This window comes from Momordica charantia (genome assembly GCF_013281855.1).
Source record: "Momordica charantia cultivar OHB3-1 chromosome 11 unlocalized genomic scaffold, Mcharantia_2.0 BLBB01000011.1, whole genome shotgun sequence".
In the NCBI taxonomy this organism is placed as follows: domain Eukaryota; kingdom Viridiplantae; phylum Streptophyta; class Magnoliopsida; order Cucurbitales; family Cucurbitaceae; genus Momordica; species Momordica charantia.
The window spans coordinates 14926449-14947874 of NW_028275159.1; the positions used below are offsets into that span (position 1 = coordinate 14926449).

Below are 21426 nucleotides of genomic sequence, written 5' to 3' on the forward strand. Positions count from 1 at the left end.
GGAGGACAAAAAAAATGTGCAGATTGGTGAACAGGTGCCTTTGCAGATTGCACCTCTTGGGAGTTTGTGATGTCAAAGCTTGTCAAATCTCATCCAAACGTAAACCGCCTCCTACATGTGATTTCCAAGACAATTTAAAGCAATTTTACGTTTTTGGATTCACATTTAGTTGTCTAGTTTGATGTGCAATCATGTTCTAATTTGAATGTCTTATTTTCTACAATTTGCATTAAATAGGATTTGAAAGACTTTTGGTGTTCCTCATGTTGAACGACCCTTTGGCCTATTTAAAGGCTTGTAATCACCTTGTTTTGGGAGATTAAAACATATTGAAATTCAAGAACTTTTGTTCCTTAACACTTTTGGTGTTGCTTCTTTCAAATCTTGCTTTAGGTTTGATGTTAAACCGATTCATTGGATTAGTCTCGATCAAGCTAATTCTGGAGTTAGTCATCTTAGGATCTAGGAGTGTCTATCGTAGATTCTAAGTCCGATCTAAGAGTGATTCATCTTCTAACCTTACTCTTGGTTGGAATCATTCGGTAAGTTAGTCGTTTTTGTGAATGTTTGCAAGGATCCTAGAAGGACCTCTAGCTTTGTAGACACGAGCAACCTTGGTGCTTATCATTTGGTATCAGAGCATTGGTCGACATCCTTTGGCCGGTTCTAGAGGTGAAATATCTTTACTTTATTTAATTTTATTTTTCTGTTATTTTCCTTTTTCGAAAGTAGTTTCTTACAAAGTGTAACAAGACATAACTTGTCTTGAAATTCTTGTATTTTGCTCTCATATCATTAGCAAAGAAAAAAAAAATTAGAAGCAAAAGAAAAAAAAAAGGAAAAAAAAACAGAAGCAAAAGAAAGAAAAAACAGTAGCAAAAAGAAACAAAAACAGTAGCAAAAAGAAAGAAAACCGTAGAAAAAAAAAGCATTCGAAGATCCGAGGCACACGAAAGGTTCTTTTCATTATGTTGTGTTTTGTTTAAATTATCATGTTGTTTATCCTAAGATTGAGTTTCTGTGTAGCTTGGTGATTGATAGTGGAAGTTGCACAAATGTGGTTGATGTGAACCAAGGAAGCACCATTGTCATGCCTCAAGGACCCATAACGAGATCAAGAGCCAAGAAGCTACAACAAGCTTTACTTTCTCATGTTCAATACTTGGTGAGCTCGGCTAGGGATGATCAAGAGAGAGATGGAACTTTTCAAGTCAATATCTTCCAAGTAGAGCTTAAGGGAGGCGTTGCATTAAATGAACTCTAAGTTCATTTAAAGGAGCTGAAGTTGAAGTGGAGTTTAACTCAAGTTGCATTCAATAAAGCCAAGTTCAATTCAAGGAACTCAAGTTGCATTAAATGAACTTAAGTGCATCTCAAGCTTCATTTATTGCAAGTTATCCATCAATTAATGGAACTACACTTCAAACTACTTCAAGTGAAGCTTCATTTATAATTGGGAGGTTACAAAGACTTTGAAGGGTGACCAAGACTTCAATTCTCGGATTTAAACCTCTTTTTATTATATTTTCAGTTTTAAACATTTCATTTATGTGTTTTAAGTTACATTTTAGCTAGTGGATGTTATGGCCATCATGTAATTGGGAGTTACAACCTTTCAAATGCCTTTAGGTTACTTTTAGGGTTGTTTTGGAGGCTATAAATAGCCTAGCTTGTTTCCTTTGAAAGACAGATTTTGATGATTGAATGAAGTTGCTATTTTGCTTCAAAAAGCCTAGAGCTTGTTTTTCTTTGCAATTCTTGAGTGTTAGATTTGCATGCTAGAATCATTCAAGTAGTCTTGATCAAGCTATTTGTGGAGTGGTTCGAATCTTGAGTTTAGAAACAAGTTTTCTCTACTCTTGATATTGATCATCAAGGTAAATCCGTTCTAACTTCTTCCTTGGGTTGACATCATCTCGATTTGGGGGTTTTAGCATTTCTGATCTAGGGGTTTGCATAACCATAAGGGTTCTTAGATCCAATTGGCTATTGTTTTCTTATCAGTGGTAAGTAGTTTTCTTGTTAAGAGACTTCAACTTGCTACACGTCCACATCCAAAACCATACAAACTTCAATGGTTGACAAACAAAGGAGAACTAAAGGTAAACTCCCAAGCTCTTATTCCTTTTACATTGGGAAGATACAAAGATGAAGTCCTTTGTGATGTTGTCCCTATGAATGCGGGGGATATACTATTGGGCCGACCATGGCAATATGATAGAGATGTCACATATGATGGGCTATTGAACAAGTATAGTTTTACTTTGAAAGGAAAGAAATTTACTTTACTTCCGTTGTCTCCATTTGAAGTACATTGTGACCACTTGAAATTAGAGAAGAAAAGAAAAGAATTTGAAGAAAAAGAGAGGAGAGAAGAGAGCAAAAGTGAGACTAGTGAAAAAAAAGAGAAGAGTGAAAGGCATAATGAGAGTAAAAATCAAGAAGAAAAAAAAGATGAGTTGAAAAGAAAGAATGTGAGTTTGATTGTAAGAAAGAGTGAATTGAGAAATGTGTTGTTAACCCAAGAGCCACATTTTGTGCTTATGTGCAAAGGTATGTGTTTAGCAATTGAAACAAAATCTCATGATGTTTTGCCAAGTGCATTTAAGTCTCTTTTGCAGGAATTTAATGACATGTTTCCCCATGAAGATGCACCTACGGGTTTACCTCCTCTTAGAGGGATTGAACATCAAATTGACTTTATACCAGGTGCAACTCTCCCAAACATGGCTGCCTATAGGACCAATCCCACCGAAACCAAGGAGATTCAAAGGCAAGTGGAAGAACTCATGGAGAAAGGTTATGTTAGAGAAAGTATGAGTCCTTGCTCGGTTCCGGTAATTTTGGTACCCAAGAAAGATGGCACATGGAGGATGTGTGTTGATTGTCGAGCCATCAACAAAATCACGGTAAAGTATCGACATCCTATTCCTAGATTGGATGACATGTTAGATGAATTACATGGTGCTAATCTGTTTTCAAAAATAGATCTTAAAAGTGGTTACCATCAAATTCGAATGCATGTGGGAGATGAGTGGAAAACAGCTTTCAAAACAAAGTTTGGGTTGTATGAATGGATTGTTATGCCATTTGGCCTTACTAATGCACCAAGTACTTTTATGAGGCTAATGAATCATGTTTTGAGAGAATACATTGGAAAATTTGTTGTTGTATACTTTGATGATATTCTTGTTTACTCAAAAAGCTTGAATGATCATATTTTGCATGTCAAGACAATTTTACTAAAACTTAGAGAAGAAAAGCTTTATGCCAACTTCAAAAAGTGTAGTTTTTGTCAAGACCAAGTCAACTTCTTAGGGTTCATTGTTGGAAAGGATGGGGTGAAAGTTGATGAGGAAAAGGTAAAGGCTATTCGAGAGTGGCCAACACCCACCAATGCAACCGAGGTAAGGTCTTTTCATGGTTTGGCTAGTTTTTATAGGAGGTTTATTAAAGATTTCAGTAGCATAGCCTCACCATTAAATGAACTTGTTAAGAAGCATGCTAAATTTGAGTGGAAAGAAAAGCAAGAAAATTCAATCAATGAATTGAAAGATAAATTGAGCAATGCACCTTGTCTTGTTTTGCCTGACTTTGACAAATCTTTTGAGATTGAATGTGATGCAAGTGGGATAGGTATAGGAGCTGTTTTGATGCAAGAAAAAAGGCCGATCATGTTCTTTAGTGAGAAGCTAAATGGAGCACAGCTTAACTACCCAACTTATGACAAGGAACTCCATGCACTTGTGAGGGCTTTACAAGTTTGGCAACACTACTTATGGCCAAAAGAGTTTGTTATCCATACTGATCATGAAAGTTTGAAGCACCTCAAAAGCCAAACAAAGTTAAATCGGAGGCATGCTAAATGGGTGGAGTTCATCAAGACATTTCCTTATGTCATTCATTACAAAAAAGGTAAGGACAATGTAGTGGCCGATGCATTATCAAGGAGGTATGCTCTATTTTCTTCACTTAGTGCAAAAATTCTTGGTTTTAAGCATATGATTGAGTTGTACAAAGTTGAGAAATCGGAATTTTATGATGTGTATGAGCAATGTTTGGAAGGGAAAAATATACATGATTATCTTGTGTTTGACGGTATGCTTTTTAGGAAAGGTAAGCTTTGTATTCCTAAGTGTTCCATTCGGGAGTTGCTTGTAAAGGAGGCTCATGGGGGAGAACTTATGGGACATTTTGGAGAATTTAAAACATATAGCATGTTGTGTGAACACTTTTATTGGTTACAAATGAGGAAAGATGTGAACAAAGTGTGCAAGCAATGTTTCAAATGTAAGGAGGCTAAGTCTAAGACTCAACCACATGGTCTTTACACACCTTTAGAAGTTTCTAGTGAACCGTGGGTTGACATTAGCATGGATTTCGTTTTGGGGTTACCAAAAACTAGAAGACATCATGATAGCATTTTTGTGGTGGTTGATAGGTTTAGTAAAATGGCACATTTCATTCCATGTAACAAAACAGATGATGCTACTAATATAGCTAATCTTTTCTTTAGGGAAGTGGTTAGACTACATGGCGTTCCTAAAACCATTGTTAGTGATCGAGATGCTAAGTTTTTAAGTCATTTTTGGAAAGTTTTATGGGGCAAATTGGGTACCAAGCTTTTGTTTTCTACAACTTGTCACCCACAAACCGATGGTCAAACTGAGGTGGTTAATAGAACATTAGGGGCCTTGCTTAGGTCACTCATTTCTAAAAATCTTAAGTCTTTGGAAGAGACTCTACCTTTTGTGGAGTTTGCATATAATAGAGCTGTACATAGCACCACCCATTGTTCACCATTTGAGGTTGTTTATGGCTTTAATCCTCTAACTCCTTTAGATTTAACACCTTTGCCACCTAATATGTTTACAAGTGATGCAGCTTTGTCTAAAGCCGAATACATCAAAACATTACACAAAGAGATCAAGGAACGGATTGAGAACAAGAATCGAAAGCTAGTAAGTCGCAAGAACCAAGGGAGAAAGAAAGTTATTTTTAACCCAGGTGATTGGGTTTGGGTTCATCTACGAAAGGAACGGTTTCCAGATCAGAGGAAGTCAAAACTTCAACCAAGAGGAGATGGTCCTTTTCAAGTGCTTCAACGGATCAATGACAATGCGTACAAATTGGATCTTCGAGGTGAGTATAATGTAAGTTCTACTTTTAATGTGGCTGATTTGACTCCTTTTGATGTAGGAAATGAAGACCTTGATTTGGGGACAAATCCTTTTAAAGAAAGGGGGGATGATGCAAATCCAACCACGGATCCATTGACTGTACCCGGGGGACCAATTACAAGAAGCAAAGCGAAGAAGATTCAAGAGGTTTTCATAATACATCTTCAAAGGCTAGCTAATGCACACGAGGAGACAAAGATTTCTGAGGCAAAAATTCTTTACAATGTTAATTTAATGAGTCAAGAAGAGAATGGAGCAAAGATGGCACGAAAAAGTTGTCTATTTTGAGAGATGGCACGGAGGACAAAAAAAGTGTGCAGATTGGTGAACAGGTGCCTTTGCAGATTGCACCTCTTGGGAGTTTGTGATGTCAAAGCTTGTCAAATCTCATCCAAACGTAAAGCGCCTCCTACATGTGATTTCCAAGACAATTTAAAGCAATTTTACGTTTTTGGATTCACATTTAGTTGTCTAGTTTGATGTGCAATCATGTTTTAATTTGCATGTCTTATTTTCTACAATTTGCATTAAATAGGATTTGAAAGACTTTTGGTGTTCCTCATGTTGAACGACCATTTGGCCTATTTAAAGGCTTGAAATCACCTTGTTTTGGGAGATTAAAACATATTGAAATTCAAGAACTTTTGTTCCTTAACACTTTTGGTGTTGCTTCTTTCAAATCTTGCTTTAGGTTTGATGTTAAACCGATTCATTGGATTAGTCTCGATCAAGCTAATTCTGGAGTGAGTCGTCTTAGGATCTAGGAGTGTCTTGATAAGCGCCAAGGTTGCTCGTGTTTACAAAGCTAGAGGTCCTTCTAGGATCCTTGCAAACATTCACAAAAATGACTAACTTACCGAATGATTCCAACCAAGAGTACGGTTAGAAGATGAATCACTCTTAGATTGGACTTAGAATCTACGATGGTCACTCCTAGATCCTAAGAAGACTCACTCCAGAATTAGCTTGATCGAGACTAATCCAATGAATCGGTTTAACATCAAACCTAAAGCAAGATTTGAAAGAAGCAACACCAAAAGTGTTAAGGAACAAAAGTTCTTGAATTTCAATATGTTTTAATCTTAAGTTATCCATAACAAGAGCATTACAAGCCTTTAAATAGGCCAAATGGTCGTTCAACATAAGAACACCAAAAGTTTTTCAAAATACTACTTAATGCAAATTGTAGAAAATAAGACATGCAAATTAAAACTTGATTGCACATCATTCTAGACACTTAAATGCGGATCAGAAAACGTAGTCATGCATCAAATGGTCTTATCTATGTGCTGTAGGAGGCGCTTCACATTTGGATATGGTTTGACAACTTTTGACTTCACAAACTCCAAAGAGGTGCAATCTGCAAAGGCACCTGTTCACGAATCTGCACACTTTTTTTGTCCTCCGTGCCATCTCTCAAAATAGACAACTTTTCCCGTGCCATCTTTGCTCCATTCTCTTCTTGACTCATTGAAGTAACATTATGAATAAATTCGGGCTCAAAACTCTTTGTTGGTTCTTGTGCATTAACAAGCTTTTGAAGGTGCAGTGTGAAAGCCTCTTGAATCTTCCTTGCCTTTCTTGTAATAATTGCTCCTTTGATATATGTAATTGGTCACAAATGGATTCGTATCATGTCTATCGTAGATTCTAAGTCCGATCTAAGAGTGATTCATCTTCTAACCTTACTCTTGGTTGGAATCATTCGGTAAGTTAGTCGTTTTTGTGAATGTTTGCAAGGATCCTAGAAGGACCTCTAGCTTTGTAAACACGAGCAACCTTGGTGCTTGTCAACTTTGATACTTCGTGTCCAAGCATTCTTGAACTCGACAAGAGAAAAAAATGAAGATGTGCTAGAAGTTGGAACTATGCACTTCAATTTGGTGCAAGTTATGCATTTTTAAGTGTTTTTAAGGCAAGTCAAAGTCTACTTGGTCTAGGTCAAAGTCAACTCCATCAAGGCAAGTCAAAGTCAACTCATTCAATTCAAAAACCAAGTCAAACACTCACATCCTTCATTATGGACGAGATTGCACTTATTTTGGTTGGCTTTCCATATTCTTAACCTTTTCATTTGCTTGTATTTTCATTTCTCGTAAGTTATGTCTTTTCATTTACAAGTCTTTTCATTTCTTGTAAGTTACAAGTCTTTTCATTTGCTTAACACTTTTCATATGGCTTGCTAGGATGGCTATATATAGCCTTGAGATGTCTTGTTGCAACACAATTTGAAGTTTAATGAAAAGTGAGTTTTCTCATTAGCTTGGTTGAGAGCTTTATCTCCCATTTCTTGTGTCTTTAGAATTTGCATGTTAGGATCATTTAAGCGGTGTTGATCATACCTCTTGTGGAGTGATTCGAATCACGAGTTTAGAAACGAGTTTTCTCTACTCTTGATATTGATCATCAAGGTAATCTGTTCTTAAACTTTTCCTTGGGTTGATTCCATACTTGTTTTTGGGGGTTTTTGGGATGGAGTTCTATGGGTCTTGTTCGTTAGCAAGGTTCTTAGATCCAACTCTCAAGAGTTTCTTAACAAGTCTAGAGCTTGTTTTTCTTTGCAATTTTTGAGTGTTAGATTTGCATGCTAGAATCATTCAAGTAGCCTTGATCAAGCTATCTTGTGGAGTGGTTTGAATCTTGAGTTTAGAAACAAGTTTTCTCTATTCTTGATATTGATCATCAAGGTAAATCCATTCTAACTTCTTCCTTGGGTTGACATCATCTCGATTTGGGGGTTTTAGCATTTGTGATCTAAGAGTTTGCATAACCATAAGGGTTCTTAGATTCAATTGGCTATTGTTTTCTTATCATTTGGTATCAGAGCACTAGGCTCTAGATCGGATATATGTTTCCGTTTTCGTATTGCTCTTCTTGTTTTTTGTTTTGAAATTTTTGTTCTTATTGTTCATCTCGTTATATTCTGTCCACGTATCTAAAATACAATAAAAGTATCATTTTCATTATTTTTTTCGTATTGTTGTCTTCTATGAGTTTGTAGATCTGTGCCTTATCTACAACTTTGTCTTCGTTGATATCTTCTGATTCACTTTGCTTCTGGGTAAAAAGTTTGAAAACTGACATTCTGTTCTGGAAAATTGCTATACCCGAGAGCATGTGTTCTTCTTTGTTCTTTATATTTTTCCTTGCAAAGCATTCTAGATCTGAGTTGGGCTGTTGAAATTACCTACTTGTGTTAATCTAGCTGTTTGTATTAAGTCATATCAGTTATATCTTGATTTATTTCCACAACTAGCTGTAACTCATTAAATTCTTTGCGGTTACAATTTTCTCAATTAATTTTCCAGCCATTTGTTGTTCAATGCTCATGATGCTTTTCTTGTGTAACTCATATTTGATATAAAAGGCTGAATTAAACTCCATAAATTCTCAAAATAGCCGAATTGTTCAAGAGTTACATTTCTGGTCTTTTAAATTTCTTCTTGTTCCATCTTAATTATCATGTTCCAATTCTGTCACTTTCTTCTTTAGCTTGTTTCTGATTTGAGTTTTGAATTTACTCCTATATCAAGTTATTTGAGTGTTTTCTTTGTGTGTTATATCTAACCACTTGAGTTGCAAACTTTGCTCATTGGCTTATGTGAGTGAGATTATGAGTTTCTTGAGATTGTTGTTGTTTTGAGTGTAAACACGAGTGACTATACCTTCACGAGAGTAAACACGTGAGGGAGTGCTTGTGAGGTCCCATTTTTTTTTTCTTTGTTACTTTGTTTTCTTTTGCAGCCATGTCTCAACAAGAGAATTTTACAAAGTTTTTCCACAACATGGAGCATTTGACAAAGACGCTCCAAAGGTTGGATTCGAGACTCAAATCTATTGAAAGACAACCAACACATCCGAAGCAAAAGAGGAGTAATAATTCATTACACCACAAGGAGTATTGGGAGGCTGAAGGAAGGGAATATGGTGGATGTTTCAATGCTGTCCAAAGGAGAAATCTAAGAGGAGTTCATAATGTTGATCATACCTTGGGAAGCATCAAGCCTAAACTTCCTATGTTCTATGGTAGGACAAACCAGGAGGAATACATTCAATGGGAAAGGCAAGTTGAACGTGTCTTTGATTATTATCCTTTAAGTGATGAAAGAAAGGTAAAACTCATTGTTGCTCAACTTCGAGATTATTCAATTACTTGGTGGGATAAAATGTTTTTGAGTAGGAGGAAGAACTTTGAGTGTCCAATAGACTCATGGTATGTTCTCAAGCATTTAATGAGAGAGCATTTTGTTCCCAAGTGTTTCTATAAGTTGAGATCTTTGAAACAAGGTAGCAATAGCGTGGAGGCTTACTACATGGAGATGCAAATGTTGCTTGAAGAGCTTGATCTTTATGAGGATGAGGAAGTTACAATGGCTCGTTACTTAAGAGGACTCAAGAAGGAGATTGCCGAACAACTTGATCTTCAATTTTACAAAGATTTAGAAGGGATGGTGCACATGGCCATAAAGATTGAGAAACATCTCCAAAGGAAGTCTACGAGGTATACTAAACTTAAACCATTTTCTAATTCATTTATCTTTAGAGAATTTTAGTTTACCAACTAACATTAAGCCTATTGTTGAAATAGAATGTGATCAAACTCAAAAAGACATATGATATGAACCAAGGAGCTACCGTTGTTATGCCTCATGTACCGATTACAAGATCGAGAGCTAGGAAACTTCAACAAGCTTTGATACTTCGTGTCCAAGCGTTCTTGAACTCAACAAGAGAAATAAAGGAAGATGTGCAAGAAGTTAGAACTATGCACTTCAATTTGGTGTAAGTTATGCATTTTTAAGTGTTTTTAAGGCAAGTCAAAATCCACTTGGTCAAGGTCAAAGTCAACTCCATCAAGACAAGTCAAAGCCAACTCATTCAATTCAAAAACCAAGTCAAACACTCACATCCCTCATTATGGACGGGATTCCAATTATTTTGGTTGGCTTTCCATGTTCTTAACCTTTTCATTTGCTTGTCTTTTCATTTCTCGTAAGTTATGTCTTTTAATTTACAAGTCTTTTCATTTCTTGTAAGTTACAAGTCTTTTCATTTGCTTAACACTTTTCATATGGCTTGCTAGGATGGCTATATATAGCCTTGAGATGTCTTGTTGCAACACAATTTGAAGTTTAATGAAAAGTGAGTTTTCTCATTAGTTTGGTTGAGAGCTTTATCTCCCATTTATTGTGCAATTTCTTGTGTCTTTAGAATTTGCATGTTAGGATCATTCAAGCGGTGTTGATCATACCTCTTGTGGAGTGATTCGAATCACGAGTTTAGAAACAAGTTTTCTCTACTCTTGATATTGATCATCAAGGTAATCCGTTCTAAAACTTTTCCTTGGGTTGATTCCATACTTGTTTTCGGGGTTTTTGGGATTGAGTTCTATGTGTCTTGTTCGTTAGCAAGGTTCTTAGATCCAACTCTCAAGGGTTTCTTAACATTTTGGTATCATTAGGCTCTTTGATCGGATATAAGTTTCCTTGCGTTTATCTCTTTGAATTCCGTGTTCCTTGCTTATGTTTTATTATATCTAAGCATATGCATTCTGTCAAAAAATTACAAAAAAAAAGTATCAATTCCGTTCATCTTTTCCAATTTTCGTCTTCTGCATTATTATAGATGTGGGTCTTATCGACAAATCTGTCTTCTTTAAAGTCTTCTAATTCGACTTGCTTAGTGGTGAAATTCGTGCACTTTGCTGATTGATTCCAAAAAAAAAAAATGAACGTGACAGCATTTATTGTTAGCATTATTGTGCTTTTGCTGATCCATAACTGATAAAAAAAAAGAAAGAAAGAAAGAAGAAAAAGCATAAAAGACCCCATTTGTCATTACTTCTTTGTGTAGCCTTGCATTGAAATCTCATGCTACTTCCTTGTTGCTTAATTCCCAACCATCTTTATCTTTAACTCTACTTTCGTTTCTTTCTAGCTTCCATTATAATTTTGTCCATTATATTTTTTTCTTAACTTGTTTCTTTGTTGTTATTCGGGTTACTCCTAAAATCACACTCTTGTTTGAGTTCTTATGTGCTGTCTAAACCACTTGAAATGCACATAGCTTTTAATTTTGCTAGACTCACTTACCGATTTGTTTGAAGTGCATAAGAGTGTACTAAGTTGTGAGGGAGAGATTGTAAGGGAGGGATACATTATTTTGAGTGTTGAGGGTTAAACACAAGTGAATTTCACTAACGAGTGAATTAGTGAGGGAGTGCTTGTGAGGTCCATTTCTTGTCACTTTATTTTGTTTTTACAGCATGGTTAATCTTGGAGATGAAGGCAATATTTCTGATGCCCGGAGGAGAGAGGCGCTAGAAGGAACTGTTGAACGAATGATTCGTAGCATGGAGGCATTGACAGAACAGATAGGAAGGTTGGAGACTCAAAACCAAGCTCAGGAGAGAGTTCCACCACCTCCACCACCACGTGTTATGGATGAGGATGAGTAAGGTGATGGATCCGATCATTGGGAGGACGATCAAGCTACAGTTTTAGCGGCTCCAAGAGGGGGTGATAGACACGTTGGTCGTGGCTTAGATTGAGGGAGAGGCCGGGGAAGAGGCTATCATAATTTCCAAAGGAGAGCCCCACGAGGGAATGCTCAAGTTGATCGAAAGTTGGGAAACATCAAATTAAAACTTCCGAAGTTATATGGTAAGACTGATCCGGAAGCGTACATTCAATGGGAGAAAGAAATGGAGTTCGTGTTTGATTGCCATAATTTAAGTGAAGAAAAGAAGGTATGACTATGTCTTGCTCAATTCAAAGATTATGCAGTAACATGGTGGGACAAATTAATGTCAATTAGGAGACAAAACCTTGAGGCACCAATCGATTCATGGTATGAGTTCAAGGAGTTGTTGAGGAGGCGATTTGTTCCTAGACATTTCCACATGGACACAGCGCAAAAGCTCCAAGTGTTGAGACAAGGTAGTAAGTATGTGGAGGACTATTACAAGGAGATGGATACGTTGATGAATCGGTTGGATCTTGAAGAGGACATGGAGAATCTCATGGCACGGTTTCTTAATGGCTTAAACAAGGAGATTGCGGATAAGGTTGATCTACAACCTTACTTTATCATCGAAGAGATGTTGCACCTTGCCATCAAAATTGAGAAACAGCTCCAAAGGCGATCTCAAAGGTATTCTACTAAGCCTTTTTCCCATTCATCTTCTAAATGGAAAAAGGATAGTAAGAGTGCTGATTCTAAACTTAGAAATCGAGAGGAATATGAGAAACCAAAAGAAAAGTTTGAGAAATGAGAGAGTTCCAAGAAGGGGAAAGAGAAAGTTGATGAACCTAATGTGAGAAATCGGGATATTAAATGCTGGAAATGTCAAAGAGTAGGTCATTACAGTCGAGACTGCCCTAATAGAAGAACTATGATAATTAGAGAAGGAGAGTTTGTAACAGAAGATGAGAAGGAAGATGAGGTAGAAGAGGACGACAATGGTAAATGTGAGAGTAAGGAGTATAGTGAAGAGGACCCTACACATATGTCCTTAGTCACTAGGAGAGCTCTCAGTACTCAAATTAAGGAGGATGGCCTAGACCAGCGAGAGAACTTATTTCAGACTAGGTGTCTTGTCCAAACTGTGCCTTGTAGTGTGATTATTGATAGTGGTAGTTCTACCAACGTTGTAAGTTCTATTTTGGTCAAGAGGCTTAACTTAGAGACTCCATATCCTAGATCATATAAACTTCAACGGTTAAGTGATTGTGGGGAGGTAAAGGTGAGCGTTCGATATGGAACTAGAGGGAATGGAGAAGAGAGAGCTTGAGAGAAAAATTATGCTGGGAGTTCTTGTGTGTTTCTTGTTCTGTATCTCCAGCAGAACAGTTATGCATTCAAAACAAAACCAAATAACATGGGGAGTTACTTCACGTCATTAAACTTCCCACTTACCTACTAAAATGTAGGGAAGTTAATAATTAATAACATTAATTAATTAAAATTAATATTATCAATATATTAGATAATTATTAATCTAATTAATAATTAATAAATATTAATCTAATTAATAATTAATTAATTAAATATAATACTAAATAATTAACAATTAATTATTTAACATTTAATTAAATATCCCATATTTAATTAAACCATATTCTCTCTTGTATAACCTATAGATTTAATGTAGATCTTATGTGCATTAATTTTTAACCTATAGTTTTAATATGAATCTAATTCTTATTAATTATTTGAATCCTATTCAAACATTTCTTTCATAATGTATAGTATTAATTTTGAATATCTAGCCAAAATTAATATATACTTATATATAATGCATCAATATACATTATATATATTCCCTTACATAATTTGAACATTTCAAATTATTTCATAATTCTTGATCCTCGTTTTACCCATTATGAGATAGCAGGGGGACCTAATGGACCTACTGTTAAGAAACCCTTGAGAGTTGGATCTAAAACCTTGCTAACGAACAAGACCGATAGAACTCAATCCCAAAAACCCCGAAAACAAGTATGGAATCAACCCAAGGAAAAGTTTTAGAACGGATTACCTTGATGATCAATATCAAGAGTAGAGAAAACTTGTTTCTAAACTCGTGATTCGAATCACTCCACAAGAGGTATGATCAACACCGCTTGAATGATCCTAACATGCAAATTCTAAAGACACAAGAAATTGCACAAGAAATGGGAGATAAATCTCTCAACCAAGCTAATGAGAAAACTCACTTTTCATTCAACTTCAAATTGTGTTACAACAAGACATCTCAAGGCTATATATAGCCATCCTAACAAGCCATATGAAAAGTCTTAAGCAAATGAAAAGACTTGTAATTTACAAGAAATGAAAAGACTTGTAAATGAAAAGACATAACTTACGAGAAATGAAAAGACAAGCAAATGAAAAGGTTAAGAACATGGAAAGCCAACCAAAATAATTGCAATCCCGTCCATAATGAGGGATGTGAGTGTTTGACTTGGTTTTTGAATTGAATGAGTTGACTTTGACTTGTCTTGATGGAGTTGACTTTGACCTTGACCAAGTGGACTTTAACTTGCCATAAAAACACTTAAAAATGCATAACTTGCACCAAATTGAAGTGCATAGTTCTAACTTCTTGCACATCTTCCTTTATTTCTCTTGTCGAGTTCAAGAACGCTTGGACATGAAGTAGCAAAGCTTGTTGAAGTTTCCTAGCTCTCGATCTTGTAATCGGTCCATGAGGCATAACAACGGTAGCTCCTTGGTTCATATCATCCTCCCCATCTTCAGAAGGATTCGTCCTCGAATCGAAGTCATCAACTACATCAAAAGGAGACAAATCAGAAACATTAAAGGTAGCACTCACTCCATACTTACCTGGCAAATCAATCTTATAAGCATTATCATTGATCCGTTCAAGGACTTGAAAAGGACCATCGCCTCGTGGTAGCAACTTAGACCTTCGTTGAGTTGGAAACCGTTCCTTTCGAAAATGTACCCAAACCCAATCCCCTGGCTGGAAAACAAGGAGCTTGCGTCCTTTATTGATGCGGGAAGCAACCTTAGTGTTTTGCTTCTCAATCCTTTCCTTAACTTCTTTATGTAGCCTATGGACAAGATCAACCTTTGTGCTAGCATCATAACTCACAAATTCATTAGGAGGCAGAGGCAACAAATCAAGTCGGGAGATAGGATTGAAATCATATACAATTTCAAACGGTGTGCATTTAGTAGTACTATGGACAGCCCTATTATATGCAAATTCAATTAATGGCAAACAATCCTCCCAAGTTTTAAGATTTTTATCTATGATTGCTCGAAGCATGGTAACCATTGTCCTATTTACTACCTCAGTTTGTCCATCAGTTTGGGGATGACAAGTAGTAGAATAAACAAGTTTGGTTCCCATGCAAACGAACAACTTCCCTAAAAAACAAATCAGCAATCAATTTAGCATCATCAGTTTTATGGCATGGTATGAAATGCGCCATCTTGCTAAACCTATCAACCACTACAAATATACTATCCCTACTTGGTCTCGTCCCCAAAATGGTAGGGATATTAAGTCGGTGATGATAAGCGCCACGGTTGCTCGGGTTTACAAAGCTAGAGGTCCTAGGATCCTTGCAAACATTCACAAAAACGACTAACTTACCGAATGATTCCAACCAATAGTAAGGTTAGAAGATGAGTCACTCTTAGATCAGACTTAGAATCTACGATGGTCACTCCTAGATCCTAAGACGACTCACTCCAGAATTAGCTTGATCGAGACTAATCCAATGAATCGGTTTAACATCAAACCTAAAGCAAGATTTGAAAGAAGCAACACCAAAAGTGTTAAGGAACAAAAGTTCTTGAATTTCAATATGTTTAATCTTCCAAAACAAGGTTATTACAAGCCTTTAAATAGGCCAAATTGTTGTTCAACATGAGGAACACCAAAAGTCTTTCAAATCCTATTTAATGCAAATTGTAGAAAATAAGACAAGCAAATTAAAACATGATTGCACATCAAACTAGACAACTAAATGTGAATCCAAAAACGTAGAATTGCTTTAAATTGTCTTGGAAATCACATGTAGGAGGCGCTTTACGTTTGGATGATATTTGACAAGCTTTGACATCACAAATTCCCAAGAGGTGCAATCTGCAAAGGCACCTGTTCACAAATCTGCACACTCTTTTTGTCCTCCGTGCCGTCTCTCAAAATAGACAACTTTTCTCGTGCCATCTTTGCTCCATTCTCTTCTTAACTCATTAAATTAACTATGTAAAGAATTTTGGCCTCAGAAATTTTTGTCTCCTCGTTTGCATTAGCTAGCGTTTGAAGATGTATTATGAAAACCTCTTGAATATTCTTTGCTTTGCTTCTTGTAATTGGTCACAAATTGATTCGTATCAGGCGACTCGGGCCATTCTCACCTATACAGATCAAAGGACGAGCCCTCACGGGCAGGAGTCCATAACTCACTCAAGATTGAGAATGAGTTGATTGGTCATCCTATGAAATATCAATTTGTTAGTCAACGGCGTTACATCTAAAGATTGGCTATTTCGCGGTCCGGTCTTATACAAACTCATTGTATAGGATACCCCCACTCGCATGTCTGCACACGAATAACCTAGATCGAGTCGTCTGTAACATTTTCAAAGTGGGCCGTATCCATAGTGTTGCCAAGATAAGGTAGCCAGCCTTATCCATATACTATAGATGCTTTAGGTTATTCACGAAACATTATCCACTTGTATATCAGGGGTATATCAAATATATACCTAGTATATCAGGGGTATATCAAATATATACCAAGTATATCAAATATATACCCAATAGATATACCGTCCCAGTTACATGATAATAACCTTGGATGTTTAGTTTATTGGATTTTAGACAATGCAATGCTATAAATTCAACAACAAATTGATTGAATAAAACTTTATTGAACATATATTTGCTTTTACATAAATACAAACTACGAGTTTAGGGCAACACACCCAATAGTTGCCTTGTGAGTTAGCCCGTGATAGTGGGGTGCACTGTGTAGTCAATGTGTGTGCAGTGGGCTTATTCTCCGTTCGTGGCATTTTTTTTTTTTGCAAAGGTAAAGTAAAATATATCAAACAAGAAATAACATAAGGAGGATATCACAGCCCGAGATCAAAGCACCAAAAACCACAAAGGCAAACAGAACAACCAAAAATCACGAAAATAAGTCCCACGCAGAGACACGCATAGGCTCAGAGCTCCTACAACAGCTCCTAGGCCAAGTAGTACAACGAAAATACACCTCACTCTTAATGACCCGAAGAAGCACAGATGACGAGCGACCATGACCACCATGAATCCGCAAATTCCACTCCCTCCAAATTAGAGAAACAGCCGATGAACAAGCTAACAGCCACACACGAAGACGAGAAGATGAACCAACACTAACATGACAAACCCAATTAAGCTCAGTAGGATAGTAGGAAACTTGATGGGACAAACTAGTCCACGAAATCATACCAGCCCGAACCTCCCTACTATATGAGCATTCAAAAAACAGATGATCCCTATACTCCAAACCAGCACAAAAAATACAAACAGCAGGCATCGACGCATCCCATTGGGGAAGACTATCATGCGTAGATAGGCGATCACAAATTGCCAACCAAGAAATAAAAGAGTGTTTGGGGATATTCCCACCAAACCACAACAAGGGAAAATAAGGGATTGGAAGACGACGAGGACGAAGGACCCCCCAAGCACTGGAAATCGAAAAAAGGCCAGACAATGTAGGAAGCCAAACAAGTCTATCCTCCTGACCAACCATGGCACGCACCGACATCACCTCCGAGAGAAGCTCAAGAAGATCCACCAAAATACAAGGCCACCGCCAAGAACCATTAGGAAGCAAAAAGTCAGCAACCTTAGCCATAGCAGAACTAGCAGCATCATAAATGACCTGATCACACACCTAGGGTGAATCATACCCCCCGACAGCCAGTAATCATGCCACACAAAACTGAGCCGACCATTACCAATAACAGTACGCACCAGAGGACGGAAAGAATCACGAACACCCAGAATATCCCGCCAACACCAGGAAAACCAAGGCGAGGCAGGACAGGTCAGATGCTAGCGCCCCGTAGAGCATAATCCACCACCCAAGCGACACACAAAGAACCAGACTGCGTGATAAGAAGCCAAAGCAGCTTCATAATAGTAGCATAATTCCACGAGGCCAAGTTACAAACACCCATCCTCTCTTCCTGAAGAGGGAGACAAATCTCAGACCAAGCCACCTTCGCCCTAGAGGACCCACTCTCACAACCCTTCCATAAGAACAAGCAAAGGATTCGCTCCACCTCATGAATCACCTGGGACGGAAGAACAAACACACTGGCCCAATAAGCTTAAAATATCTGAAGCACGTAGTGAATTAGCTATAAAGGACCAACAAAAGAAAGCACACGGGTCGACCAACTCCGAATACGAGCAACAATCTTCTCCAACAAAGGCTTACAATCTATAAAAGACAACCGACACGGAAAGAGCGGAACACTAAGATACCTCACTGAGAGGGAAGCCACCAAAAACCCCAAGAAAGAAGCCAACTCATGCACCTTTTCAAGAGGATGCCCTGCCCTAAAAAAAGAACTCTTACGAGTATTAGCAACAAAACCAGCCAGCTCCTCAAATGCCGCCAAGGACTCTCGGATAAAGGAAAGAAAACCAACATCCCCATGCGAAAAGATCATTAAGTCATCAGCAAAACACAGGTGAGTCAAGCCAACCGATCACACTTCGGATGATACCGAAACCTTGACGGAGGCTGATTAAGTATACGCGACAACAAATCTATAGCCATAAGAAAAAGATAAGGGAAAGAGGATCCCCTTGACGTAAACCATGCCGACCTGGAAAGTAACCCTCAAGCGAACCATTTAGAGAAATGGAAAACATAGGGGACATAACACAAGCTCTGATCCAATTCATAAACCGAGGCGGGGTCCCAATGGCCAGTAACAAAACAATCAGAAAATCCCAATGCACCGAATCATACGCCTTCTGAAGGTCCACTTTCAGCACACAGCAAGGGGTACCCTTATTAAGATAATACCCCCCAACAAGCTCCTGGCAAAGCAAAATATTATCCACAATACGACGTCAGAGCACAAAAGCAAACTGATTCTGACTAATAAACCTGGGAAGCCAGGCTTTCAACCGATTAGCCAAAAGCTTCGTAATGCACTTATACAACAGATTACAACAAGAGATAAGGCGAAAATCCCCTAGCCCCGAAGGATTGGGGATCTTAGGGATCAAAGTAACCAACGTAGCATTCACCCTAGAAGGCAAAAATGAAGTATCAAAGAAATGCAACACCACCTTGCAAAACTCATCACCCACAATACTCCAAGCCGCCTAAAGAAACCCACTGGGAACCCATCAGGATCAGGAGCCTTACCACCACTCATTGAAAACAACACCTCCCGTACCTCCAGAGAAGTAATTGATAAGCACCAAGGTTGCTCGTGTTTACAAAGCTAGAGGTCCTTCTAGGATCCTTGCAAACATTCACAAAAACGACTAACTTACCGAATGATTCCAACCAAGAGTAAGGTTAGAAGATGAATCACTCTTAGATCGGACTTAGAATCTACGATAGACACTCCTAGATCCTAAGACGACTCACTCCAGAATTAGCTTGATCGAGACTAATCCAATGAATCGATTTAACATCAAACCTAAAGCAAGATTTGAAAGAAGCAACACCAAAAGTGTTAAGGAACAAAAGTTCTTGAATTTCAATATGTTTTAATCTTAAGTTATCCATAACAAGAGCATTACAAGCCTTTAAATAGGCCAAATGGTCGTTCAACATAAGAACACCAAAAGTTTTTCAAAATACTACTTAATGCAAATTGTAGAAAATAAGACATGCAAATTAAAACTTGATTGCACATCATTCTAGACACTTAAATGCGGATCAGAAAACGTAGTCATGCTTCATGGTCTTATCTATGTGCTGTAGGAGGCGCTTCACATTTGGATATGGTTTGACAACTTTTGACTTCACAAACTCCAAAGAGGTGCAATCTGCAAAGGCACCTGTTCACGAATCTGCACACTTTTTTTGTCCTCCGTGCCATCTCTCAAAATAGACAACTTTTCCCGTGCCATCTTTGCTCCATTCTCTTCTTGACTCATTGAAGTAACATTATGAATAAATTCGGGCTCAAAACTCTTTGTTGGTTCTTGTGCATTAACAAGCTTTTGAAGGTGCAGTGTGAAAGTCTCTTGAATCTTCCTTGCCTTTCTTGTAATAATTGCTCCTTTGATATATGTAATTGGTCACAAATGGATTCGTATCATCCCCCCTTTCTTTAAAAGGATTTGTCCTCAAATCAAGGTTTTCATTTCCTTCATCAAAACGAATCAAGTTAGTCCAATGATAAGCCTTAACAACTTGTTCCTTACCTTGTGAGTTGTATATTGGAGCTTGAAGATTTATGATTTTCTTCGTTGGACATGTCACTTCTTTCTTCTTGAAAATTTCTGTGGCCCTTTCTTGTTTGCCTTCTTTGAGTTAACACCACTTTTGACTTCCTTGGAGTGCAATCTTGAAGTCTTCATGTAATATCATCCTTCTTAGTCTTCTTATGTTTGGACTTGGACAAATTCTTCGTTCCTTCCAAAAGTGCTTCCAAACCCAATCACTTGGTTTGTTGAAATTATGCTCGGATTTATTTTTCCTCCACTTGGTACTTTGCATTTGCATTCTCCAACATAACATTCTGCTTTCTCGACCATGGAATTCTTTATACAAATTCTTGGATAAGTAGTTTTCCACAATGCCTTTCACATTAGGTTTCTTACGTCCATGGTTACCTACACAATAAGGAAGCAAGTTAGTATCTTTAAAATCAAGATATATTTTATACTTACCTTGTAAGACAATCTCAAGATCATGAGAAGATGATAGGATAACTCTTCTAGGCTCCTTTATAGCTTCCTTTGTTTCTTGTATTCGATCATGCTTGAATTGAAAAGTTGGAACTTCCTGCAAAAATCTTAGAAAAGTAGAAAGACTAGGATAAAATATGTGAGCTTGATAGTAAGGGTCCTTATGCAACAATGCTATAAGATTTGACTTATATTGACAAATGAATTGGATCTTGCTATTTTCCTCTTCTTTCTCCTTTGAATTCCTTTCTCTTAACTCTTTTCTTTCTCTCTTTTCTTTGAACTCACTTTTATCAAAATCAGAATCTTTGCGATCTTGTTCAATAAATTCATCAACATGTGCTTTAGAATCTTCCTTAAATTTTGCATCATATTTCTCCAAGCATCATTTGAATCAACAACACCATTTCTTATCACCATGACTTCTTTATTGACACATTCTTTGCTCATGTGTCCAAACCCTTTGCACTTCCAACATGTAAGAGAATTAGTCTTCTCCCTTACCTCCTTTGGAACTTCATTGTTTTTGGCATTGGAGCTCTCGGCCTTCACTCTTTTGACAGCACCAAACTTCCCTTTTGGTTGCATGAATTCATTCCATTTGGAATGCTCCTCTTCTTTCCTCAATTGATCTTCAATTTTGATAGCATGGTGATACATATCTTCCAAGTAAGGTGGTGGATTTCTATCAATATGATGAACAATTTCCAGATTCAAACCTCCAAGGAATCTAGACATGGTTTCTTCCTCTTCTTCTCGAATGTGTGCTTTTTCCATTAAAATCACCATCTCTTGATAATACTCATCAACACTTTTTGTTCCCTG

At 37.4% G+C, this 21426-nt stretch overlaps 1 protein-coding gene across 1 annotated transcript; it reads left to right on the top strand.

The window, feature by feature from the left end:
• Positions 1 to 7388: 7388 nt before the first annotated feature.
• On the top strand, positions 7389 to 10654 carry LOC148208180 (uncharacterized). The gene is made up of 2 exons (XM_088119985.1): positions 7389 to 9681; positions 9769 to 10654. The coding sequence occupies exons 1-2, from the start codon at positions 8927 to 8929 to the stop codon at positions 9773 to 9775; spliced, it is 762 nt and encodes a 253-aa protein (XP_087976111.1). The 5' UTR covers positions 7389 to 8926; the 3' UTR covers positions 9776 to 10654.
• The last annotated feature ends 10772 nt before the right edge of the window (positions 10655 to 21426 follow it).

What these genes read in the sequence shown, in the direction of transcription:
- LOC148208180 (XM_088119985.1), top strand. Translation starts at nt 8,927, where the DNA reads ATGTCTCAACAAGAGAATTTTACAAAGTTTTTCCACAACATGGAGCAT.